Source organism: Strongylocentrotus purpuratus, unplaced genomic scaffold (assembly GCF_000002235.5).
Source record: "Strongylocentrotus purpuratus isolate Spur 01 unplaced genomic scaffold, Spur_5.0 spur5_scaffold_19, whole genome shotgun sequence".
NCBI lineage: Eukaryota > Metazoa > Echinodermata > Echinoidea > Camarodonta > Strongylocentrotidae > Strongylocentrotus > Strongylocentrotus purpuratus.
Window position 1 is genome coordinate 17,611,888 of NW_022145604.1, and position 11,817 is coordinate 17,623,704.

Here is an 11,817-nt window from a genome sequence, read left to right on the forward strand (position 1 = left end):
GTGTCAACCATCTGTAACGTAAATTATTACAAACTGACACAATTCAAGATCATATCATTTTCAAGTCTTCGATACAATTGTCAGTTATGTAAAGTGTTAGGGAATACATTTTTGATAAACAATGCTAGACAGATTAAAGCGTATTTACTGCTAACATAAAGTAACCTATGTCGATAATGGTTTTGTACCTCAGCATATAGTTATTATTTACATTTTTTTATTTTAAATCAACTGTTTGAAATTGTTGACATGGTAAATTGTGAATATTCAAGTCACAAGTTACTTTATGAAAAGTTACGATTAGAGAACATGGATGGATGTCAACAAAATAGTTTAATGTCACAACAGTTGTGTCGATTTTTCGCAATGAGATACCAAGAGTTCACATTTAGAGGCTTTTTTCTGAGATTTATTATTAATAATAGATTTTCGTTACGTGTACAAAATATTGAAAATTGTATATACTAATCTATGAAAACTTCTGTACTTTCGAACCTTGTAACTTACCCCAACCGATCATAGAGCATTTTAGTAGAAACTTCGGTATGTATGAATTCAGAACCCTAACAAACATCATGTACATGTTGAAGGCTTCTACACCCATCCAAGCAAGCGATGCAAGGCAGAAGTAATGCAATAGTATAGCAACCACAGTACAGCTGATCCTCCAGGTCGGTCGGTCAATACCGATGACGAAAGTGACGTACAGAGCTAGTAGCGCGAAACTGAGATTAATAAGTATCTGCTGTGGCTGTTTCCTGCGCAGTTTCCTGTGAAGTAAAGATAAAACCCGTGATTATGATGAATATTTTTTATATACAATATGCAATCTCTTAAAAGTGTTAAAAAATATATTTCATTTGTTTTGTGTTAATGCAGGGTACAAAAGTGGTCAATTCAAGCCCAACTATTTCTCAACGTTACACCACATATCAATTGAGGCTTCTTGCTGATTATCTTTTTATCGTACAGAAAAATCGAATCAATAATATCACATCTTCAGGAAATTGTGTCAATAATTTAGAGGCATCAAAGTACAACAATCGTTTAAAGATTAACAGGGTGTCGAATGTTTTGTAACATGCTAGCAATTATTCTCTGTATGCGATCTATAAATATATCTTTATATTGTATTTCTCTTCCTCTAATAACCTCTATTATGAGTAAATACATGGCACTATTTGATGAGGGCAGGGGGTTTGGAATCTTACCTAAAACCTAGCAGAACGCAGAGGGTTATGACGAGACAAATAATCGAAGCTATACAACCAATGCGACTGATTACATCAAGAGCTTTAGATATGATGCTTCCTTTGATATCCTATTAAGAATACATAATGAAGACATATGGTGTTAGTCTAATCTAGAAACGGACTCAATTCTACTGGCCCAAGGTATTTTTTTCTCTAATTACGTCACAAAGGTATCTAAAGTGTAAGTTGAAGACCGTAAACGAGAGGATGAATCTATTTGATAATATTTTAGTAAGGAGCTTTCGCAATGGATCGAATTTCATCTTCTAGATTCGACGGTTCACCCAAACCGTAGAATTCATGTCCACATGTTCCAAAAGCCATGTTTAAATGAATAAGGGCAATACAGGGTTAATATACATATAAATAACATGTAGTAAATAATTACGTTGAAATAGATTATCGATATAGGGAACGCTGCTGATTTCTGAGACTTTTACCATGCTATTTGGAATAAGAATTATTGATGCAGCGTATAGGCATACCAGGAGAACGGCGAAACTAGTAAGATGAGAGCACCGGCAAGACACCATCCCTTCAAGAGCCGTTTTCTCGGTTCTACACCCTTCGTCCGACCATTCTCCTAAGTCGATGTCCCAATACACACAACGTTGCGACACTTCGGCATCATTTTCCTCTCCAATCAATGTCTAAGTTAAAAGTTGACATTGAACCACAAAAAATTAATTTCTGCAAAGAATTTTCTAGGAATGATTTTGCTTTTGTTGGTACTTATCTTATCACTTTCATTTATTCATTGTGTAATGATAGTAACTTATAAAGATTGGCATGGAAATTGAATATTTTGACCTCGGTAGTGCATCAATCTGTCTTCTTAATAGTGTTTATAGTTTCTATACTTTTACTTCTGTATCTCAAAATTCTATTGATTATATGATTGTTTGTGTTCATCTTGTGTATCGCTTTCTTTAAGAATGTATGTCATGACTCCATAGGCCTACCTGGTTTACAGGAAACGCAAAGACAATGGATTCATTATCAGGAAGGTCTTTGATATCAGTTTCCTCAATGGTCACAGTTAAGATAGGAGAAGCGACGACCGACGTCGTCTTCGGTTGCTGATTCTGCTTGTCTCCAGACGATGGAGTACTGGATGAGGACGGTCTGTTACCCTGAAACAGCTTAGGCGAGTTCAGAAGAAAGACGCTGACGGATATTACCTGGTTAGTACCTGGAATGATTAACAAAAATCATGTTATTTTGTGATACATGATGCAAGTTAATATGGGGGTGCCACTCGTAGACCGACTTGTCAATCGTGATTATCATGTAAATATAATTGTTCCCATTTTGGGCTTGAAATCGTGTTTAATCGGTACCTGCATTACCTTGCATTCCCTTTGCAGCATTGGTTCTTGTCATAAATAATTTTGCATGTTTACATTGGTCCGACTTTGCTTTAAAATTGCAATTTAACCTTATAGTATATGAAACATAATCGTCAAAAGTTGGAACAGGAGAACCTACTAGATACCGAAGGAAGAATTGCTTCCGGCAGAGATACTGACGTTACACCTGCCGCGTTAGACGGAGATCCTTCATTGGCTAAAAAGTATATGACGTCATCCATGGCTCCTCCTGTAGCAGCCGTGAGGGGAAATTTTCTCCTGTCTACTTTGACGACTGCCAGTACAAGATTTGATCCACTACACAGAAATAAAATTAATACTGATGTTTATGTAGATTTTTTTGGCCTAATGAACAATAACAGAATATTGTTACGAGTCGTTTAAAGAGGATCCTCCGCACGTTAATCAAGGTCACAAATTTTGTAAACAAAAATCAAGTTAAGTAGTAGGTTTGGCCATCAAATATAGTAAGAGCTTTGATACACTAAGCAATATTTTAAGACGGAGTAAAAGACACGAATACTTTAAAAATATCCCCCAGGTATTCGTATTTCATGTGGGGGCAATTAAATGATTATAATGTATTGTGCCCATGACATTTAGAATTAATAATGGCACTATGGTTCTCACATACCTGTAGGTGAAGTTGTTGGTGGATGCCTTTTGAATGGCTTCAGTAAGTGTGGAGATTGTAGCCAGTATGTCTTTTGATACCTGCTGGGAGCTCGGTGTCTCGAAGGTACTCTCTAGGATGTTCAAGATGTTATCCACTGCTCCTATCACACTCTGAGACACCTTTATGAACGATGTTTTGTGAACATCGATTAAAATAACACTCTCATATTTCATGATACTTTATATTCATTATCATGCTACCACAGATGACTGAGCAAAGGCCTTTTCAAAAAGTATTGTCAAAATACTTTTGTACCAAATTAGGCTTAAGCAACAAATTGGGTCAAAAGCCATATCGAATATAATGTTACTTCAGTCTGAAAACAATTATTGCTGACTTTAGTGACACTGATTTCGGGAATATAGTTAGAGAAGCGTGTAATGTCAAATCAATCTCAAATACAGACTTATTATCAGCAAAATGTATGATATTCTCTTTGTTATATTCGCAACCCTTGTTTACAGTGAGCCATTTCACAGAGTCATCCAAAATGGATAAAGTTTATTTGGAATGTAACTTTTCCATCAGTGTACTGCCAAATTGTGTGGTTGTTATCAACATTGTGTTTTCTGCATTGCATTTACTAACATCTTTAAAGTTAGGAAACCTTTGTGATTTGTGTGCTGTTTGAGACAAATACGTTATGCATGATAAATGTAGTAATGGACAATTAGGCAGAGAGATTGTCGATATTACACCACGAGAAATTAGTATATCTAGTCTGTTTATTAATAAATTAGGGAAATCCTACGGGTTGAATCAATGTCCTTTGAGAACTTACCTGTATCAGTTTCGACACTGAAGCACTGACGCACGAATTATAATTACATTTTTAATAGGATTTAAGACATGCGTAAGGCTTGACCCACATTCATTCCATCAGCCCAAACTTGGTGGCCCGAATTCACAAAGGGGGTTTGTCGACAAACCTTGGTTTTCGTGTGTCATATGACGCGTTTCGACGCGTTTTATAAACCAGGTTTGTAAAAAAAAACGCGTAAAAATGCGTCATATGACGTACGAAAACCAAGGTTTGTCGACAAACCTCCTTTGTGAATTCGGGCCGGTATGTTTAGAAGACCCTTGTGCTCAGTCACACGCGGCAAAAAAATTATGAATAGGGTTTCAATGGGCCCCAGGAATTACTCCTTACCATAAAATGGATTTCAAGTTACATTAACGTTTAAATTATGAGCTACCAAAGTTGAGTATACTGTTGTAAACGCAATGTAGAACAAACCCGACGTAGGCCCTCACCTCCTCCCCATTAAAGATACTATGTCCCATTTGCAGGCCAAAAAAATAATAAGGTTAAATTCTAAAGGCATTTGAAAGATAATACTAATTTAGAACTTCCCTAAAAAAAGGGGGGCTTGAAAATGTCTTTATGTGGGAAAATAACGAATATTAGTTGTCGAATCGACTTAAATGCCACCAAGTCAGTAAGTAATAGTCTGATTTTCAGACCATTGTACCGAATGGTCGTACGTTTTGTGCTGCGTAAAGATTCAATCAGTTTAATTTTGGGCATTACAAGAAGTGGGTTATTGATGTAGACAAATGCTCGTGTACCCTTTACAGCTCATTTTATGTATGTTATTACCAACAACAAAAAAAGCCAGTCAGTCACTCAATAGTCACTGACAATTAAGTCTAGCAAGTAAACTGGTTTCCCTGCATAATTTGAATATTAGGACACTGCTAACGTTTAAATTTCACAGATAGGACATATATGACATATTCATAATTCCTGCAAAGTTCCACAGAATTTGATGTTGGCTGCAAAAGGAACATAGTATCTTAAAATTAATACAAAGTTTAGTATGGGGTCGTGGATTTGGTTAAATGAACATATTGGAAACAGATGCGAGTTTACATTATTCAATGATCGTCATCGCGGTTAAAATCGATTCAAAAGTGGTGAAATTTTAAATAATAAAATTTGTATGTGGTATAGCTCTCTCTCAAGACTGATATAACTTTAGTTTTGAAACAATGTTTCTTGACTACAATCGCCCGATTTGCTATCCCCGTTTTGAAATTGTATACCAGAACTGCATATTCGGAGATGTTCATGGTTGCAACTACTATGATTGGTCTTAGGCGCAATTTGAAATATTTAAAAAATTACCGGGTGCACCGGAAAAATTTGATTATTCAATTTCTCGAAAGAACAAGTGTTTTAGGGGATAATTTTTGTAGTGCATAAAATACATCTTCAGAGGAATTTAAATATATCGAAATGTTAAAGAATTACTATCCATCCAATTTTCAAAATTTACCAAGACTTTGCAGTACTTTTAATTCACCGCTATGGACAAATTAAAACGACACGGAGGGTCTTAAAGTCAGGCGGTCCTGCCCATGTAGATTCCCTTTTCCCCCTAAAGGGGATTCCACCTGTCCGGGTTTTTTTTAATTTATGGAAAGTCACTGTTAAAAGGTTTATCTACCCAGGAAGGTTATAGAGAAGGAGTGGAAACTCTTGTTATGTATTCAAACGCATGTGTGAGTTTTAATGCGTAACATTCCACTTGGTTTTGAAGTTTCATGCTCCGAGCCGCTCTTCCACTGCTGGGAATTACCGGCAAAATGTCAGTGTAAATTTTAATCTTTATATGGGGATTGTATTGGGAATAGTGCATCAAACAATTTTTCTAATTTAGTACTCCGCCCTTCCTATAATTTGTGTGTTAGAGTTGGTAAAAGAAAAATTAGATCCCGACAAAAATTCAATAATTTAGGATAATCCGATTAGTTTAGCATGTTTTAATGTCCCGCCATTTAATCCATGATTTACAATCTTCGAAAATTTAGGTTTGCTTATGCGTGCTTTCGCGTGCTTTTTGTATTTTTGGGTTGGAAAAAAGTATGAAATTACAAAGGTTTGAGTTCGCTTGTTCAGCTCATTACACATTCAACAATTGATGAGAAATCATTGGTACAGCGAACCTTTGCTGAGATACTATTTTCTGATGTAGGAATTCTAATCCTGGTATTTTATGCGCTCTTTATTCTCACCCTGGTCGAAAGTCGCAGATTAGCGCATAACTTTTCGGCGGCTTGGAGCATAGGGTCAAAGGAGAGCGGCTTGATTGCACTCCTTCTCTATCACCTCCCTGATCTACCTGTACGACGGTTTCTTCTGTCAGGTTTTGGTCTAACGCAAATCCAACAATTGAACTTAGTTTGTCTGTGACAGACTGAAGATCCTCCTCATCTAATCTGTTCGAATCCCCAGTCAAGATCTTCAGTTCAACCGACACGATAGCTAAATTGTCTTCCGTGATAGTCTCCTAGAGATAAAAATATCGAAAGGTTGACATCTAAGATGGCAAATGGCGGATGGTATTACATGCCTCATTGAACTACAATAGATCATTAAAGAATTCAGGCATCGCTGGAGCTCTACAGCCTGCTCTACAGCCTGCTCGACTTCTCCAAAAAAAATTCGTTTGGCGATGCCTTAATTCCAGCGGCGACCGAGCAGGCTACTAATCGGTCGGTCGCCGCTCTGAATTGTGACCATAGTCTAAGCCTGTGGCGGTTGATAGGTGGAATTTTTAAGATATAAAATATGAAATTACATTGCCTGATCCTAAATATTTATCCACAGCTTAAATTGTGTATATACTCACATTTAATATTTCATATTTAGGCCTAGCTCCTGTGATCGGTGACAGGGTTGTAGCTGTATAGTGGGCAATTGATCACATATATTAATGAACATGAGAAGCACATATCAAAAGCGTGTCCAGAAATAAGGAAAAACTGAAATCGATTATAGGCCTACTATGTGTTATTTGGCCATGCTAAATTATGATTTACGTGTTCCACAAAGTATACGAATTTTCGTTTTTCGAATAGCTAAAATCAGTGTACTACCGTCACCTCCTGAATTCCATAGCTGCAAAAAACTATAGTGTAAACAAAATGAATGCGACTGTGTCCCTAATATGCCTCCGCCTATATGCTTGTATTACCAAGTACCGATTTAAGAGGACGTAGGCCTATAGGTCATATTTAGTTAACATGTCATAAGATAGTTTTAACAGCCTTGAGAGTTGAAAACGCATTTTGGCCCTGGTACAACATATAATTTAGCAACTTTTTACTTGACATCTGTTAATTTTTAATAAATTATTACACTCACAAGATATTTTATGGGATTTTTAATTTTCCTGACCGTGTGAGCTTTCACTTTTTATTTCTTACATGTGCATTCGAGTATCCTTACATGCTTATTATTCTTCATTATTCGTTTGAATTGCTTTTTAATGCTCGCTGTAACGATCTAATTTCTGGAAGTTTTACACTTGTATGACCCTGTAACCACATTACATCGGAAATTTAATCAGTTCATCTTTGTCTATTCATACATACATGTACCTGGCCCAGGTTTGTTTAGAATCCGTTTAATGTTTATAAAGTTAACGCGGTAACGACTAGCTGACAGACAACATCAAGTTATGCCTCGTTCCGCCACCTTCATAACAACAACTTGTAAGTATACTACCTGACCATGGACCCTACTACAGATGGACTAATAATGAGAGTGTTTCTTTGATCACATCATGACCACCGCCACCTGATAATATGTATGTTGATGAGGACATTTTGACGCGACAATGTTGATTATGTAATCACGCATCATCACAGAAAGAGGAACCTTTTACATTTCCTCAGATTCTTTTCGCTGGGCCAGGGCCCAGTGTGTAATTTTAGGAAAAGTATCGTGATAAGGCTTCATCACAGGTGGAGCCAGTGTAGTTTGGGGTGCATGCACATGTGAATGGTGATCCATCTACTTTATAACAAGTACCTCCATTCATACAGGGGTTACTGTAACATGGACCGAGTGCTGGGAATAGAAAACAGGTTTACAGTAAATATATCAAAAACAAGACAAAACATTGACAACTGAAATCAATGTCCTTAGATTAGAATCATCGCTATAGCGATATTAATTTAAAAATATCAAGTTATTTATATTTATTTATTTTTTTTTTTAATTCACGACAACTCAGAGGTATAGCAGTGGTCTCGTAAATGGGATGTCACGAGGTCTAAACCAAGCCGATACACTAGAACCCTTTAAGAAGGAATTACCCAGTTCATCGGAGATGCCTTAAAGCAGTCGGTTCCCTGGTTACTTAATTCCAAGTTTTATAATATTAATACACTTTTAGCTGACAAGTAAAACAAACCGTCTACTTGCGCTAAATACTACTTTTTATTGTACCGAAGAGTCTACCCTATATAAAAAAACATAGAATAAATAAATAAATAAATAGTATCTTACCTGTACATGTAAAGTTAGGTGTGCTCCATATGCCTGTATGCTGGCAGAAGCTGATTGGTTCATTATCAGGAATATAACCACCCTGACATATGTATACAGCTATATCTTGATACACTGATCCTAGTATCATGTTGGAGGAAAGTGTGACGTTTGGGGGGCTTTCTTCACATTCGACAGCTATTCAGGAAAACATAAAAGCCTATAATATCAAGTCATTGTTCAAAGTTCACGAAGGGATGCTATTGTCTCTCTTGACATCCAAATATAGTGTTGGTACAATTTTTTTTTAATTAATTTTTTATTTGTATCACTTGCTCTAACGTGAGCATACCTTATTGTAAACCCTTCATGAATAACAATTGTATTAACGGTAACAATTTAGACTAAATTCTCCGACGCCTTGCTTTATAAATTCTGTATCAAAAATAGTTTCAGCCGCATATTACTGAAGTTTGATAGTTGTTGTTATTACGCTAGCACTTAAACCCCTATCCTGAAGCATGACTACATATCGAGAATGTTCATGTAATACGGAATATCATCCTCAAATGTTGAAATGGACCTTACACGTGTTTTGAGGAACAAAATCTATTATAGTAATTCATTCACTTGACTCTCATTTCATTTGTTTAGGGTTCGAATCTCATCCCGGCATAACTTTTCTTTGGCAAGACATAAATCCACATTTGCAAGTATGTAGCCATGTGTAGTAGGCTCTGAGCAATTGATGGGGTAATAATAATTCAAGGGCCAACATGAACACGGAGAAGAGCAGCAATAATGATGATGGGGCTACCCTGTGGGTAAATAAGATTTAATTATTATCTCTTATTTATTAAACTATCAATTATTTTACCTTCACACGATGGTCTTTGATGATTCCATGCTCCATTAGTCATACACCTTACAACGCTTTCTCCAGTTAATGTGTATCCCTCCTGACAGGTGAAATGAAGAGTAGCATCGACGGAGTAAGTTGTTCTGTCGTCTGGTAAACGATTACCATGCAAAGGTTCACCTGGGTCACCGCAGGCAGGAATTCCTGGAAAATATATAAGACAAAATTGTTATACTTATCACTGAAACGTCAATTTTAATAATCAATTTATCCATTTATTCCATCAATTCCTTCATTCACGTGAAGAAAACCGTACCAAAATATACATGATGTATCATCATCTTTAAACAATACAAAATATGTTGATTGCTCAAATAATGTCAAATCACATCAGCTATAATTCTTGTCATCTGTTCAAAGAAGCCGTCTAACATAGTCAGTTTGCATATTTTACAAGTCCATGACCCTCTAAAAGATATTCAAATAGTAGATTTCACATTGTCTCACCAATTTGACATAGACTCTGAATTCGGTCTGAACAAGATAGGTCATTCCATTGGTACTGATGATCCTTTCTCATTTCTACACAGTCTTCGGAATCCGTACTAGGTTCGCCCTCGTACCATTCCTCATAGGTCATTCGAGTTTCTGAAGAAAGAGATGAATGGTATGATGAATATGGTGTCCTACTATTCGTTAGAAAGTTGCTCTGATTGTCACTTCCATTGTAAAGCCTTAATGTAAATACTACTCGTACATACTGATCTGTATTTGAAATAGACAGTTCCAAACATTTCTCTTTGGTCTTGTTTAATTTCAGATTTGAATTTATAGCATTCAAGATGTGCCCAATATAGAGTGTTTAAATTTTCAAAAAGTTTCAGCAGGATGTGCAGTTTAAAATTTCGTATTCTTTACAAAACTATTCAATGTATCTTTTTTGTTATTTTACTAAATTTATTCTTTTCATTGTTTTCAAGATTTAAGTTCTCAATTCATTTAATTACAAATTATCAAATGCAGGTAATTGATCCAAAAATGGTGACATTTGATATTGCATATTTATCACTGTAATTATCACAAAATAGACTCTTATTACCTCCTAGTCCTATGTAAGGTTATTATTTAAAAAATATAATTATTGAACATGTTTAAATTAGGTTCTATGTTGTTACTTTGCAACAAGGTCGAGATCGAGGATCTCATTTTACCAAACTATTTCATTTTTACTCTACAATTTATTTGTTTTATATTTGAACTGTAACAAATTACTTACATATATTACCGATAGTAACGAATTACCGATACATTTGATACAGATTACATAACGTATAATATTTCTTATCTTATTTCAATTCCTGAGTTGAAATAGGAACGAATTTGGGAAGTTTTATTGTATTGACATTTAATACAAATAGTTGCAAATGGTATACCGATCAAATTTTTGTTTACAGTACAAATCCTTTTGCCTCTGCTATTGTTTGATTTTGTTTCAAAGATAAATGTTTTTTCTTCCAATAAACAGATAAAGACTAAATTTTACTGTTTCTATTTTTTTGAGGAGTCACGTACTATCAGACCAATACCAGGACCGTCCGACTCCGTCATCTTTGTCATAACCACCAATCCACCATGCCTTGTTAACGTGTATGTCTCTTAGATACAGGGCTCGGTCCAGCAATAAAGCATTAGTGCTCTCATCGAGTATTTCAGCCAGAAATCCTCTTCTTTCATTACACTCTTCGGCCCCGACATCACAGTTCTTCGAAACATCCAGGAATTGGAAACAGGTGCCCATGTATTCTAGTACCATGTCGGATTGGTTAAGTCCAACACTCTGGCAAGACCGATCTAGAAATAAACATATAATGTTAAGACGTGCTAAAACACGATCGTACACACCTTCGAAAATATCGACTTAAGCAATTTTAACTAGCCTCGTCCGTCACATTATGATCGTGTGAACATTACAGTGACATATTATATAAAATGTAGTCCGAACATGATGTCTATATGACACAATAGGATACTGTTATTGCTTTTGAGCTAATATTTATTTATATATATATATATATATATATATATAGTACGGTTCAGGAGGCGGGATAGGTGTTTGCCTTATTGCTTTGGGACGATTGACTTGAAGCGCTTCCGTGTCTTCGATAGTAAACTAGACTGCGCTAGAAATTTGGTTATATTCCATAACAAAGCATGGAAGGAATATATATTCTTTCGTAAATTTAATTATTTAAGCCGGGAAACTTCATTTCTGATTGCAAGATGTGACTATAGAACTTGCATTAGTTATTCCAAATGTATACAATTGCTTTACTATCAAAAATATATGTCGATTCACTGTGTAGCCTTATTATTTATTT

At 35.7% G+C, this 11,817-nt stretch overlaps 1 protein-coding gene and 1 long non-coding RNA gene across 2 annotated transcripts; both read right to left on the minus strand.

Moving 5' to 3' along the window:
* Nucleotides 1-2,182: 2,182 nt before the first annotated feature.
* On the minus strand, nt 2,183-7,554 carry LOC115925831. The gene is made up of 5 exons (XM_030989821.1): nt 7,537-7,554; nt 6,428-6,595; nt 3,258-3,418; nt 2,742-2,920; nt 2,183-2,445 (listed from the first exon to the last, which is right to left on the minus strand). The coding sequence occupies exons 1-5, from the start codon at nt 7,552-7,554 to the stop codon at nt 2,183-2,185; spliced, it is 789 nt and encodes a 262-aa protein (XP_030845681.1).
* A 1,076-nt stretch (nt 7,555-8,630) lies between these two features.
* Nucleotides 8,631-10,058, minus strand: LOC105440134. Its single transcript, XR_004064856.1, has 3 exons — nt 9,947-10,058; nt 9,458-9,643; nt 8,631-8,778 (listed from the first exon to the last, which is right to left on the minus strand). It is a non-coding gene; the product is annotated as an uncharacterized LOC105440134 (long non-coding RNA).
* Nucleotides 10,059-11,817: the final 1,759 nt, after the last annotated feature.

Coding starts and splice junctions, on each gene's coding strand:
- LOC115925831 (XM_030989821.1), bottom strand. Junction 3,419..6,427: donor CAGAAGAAACCGTCGTACAG/GTAGATCAGGGA, acceptor TCGTTCATAAAG/GTGTCTCAGAGTGTGATAGG. Junction 2,921..3,257: donor ACCAACAACTTCACCTACAG/GTATGTGAGAAC, acceptor ATTTCTGTGTAG/TGGATCAAATCTTGTACTGG.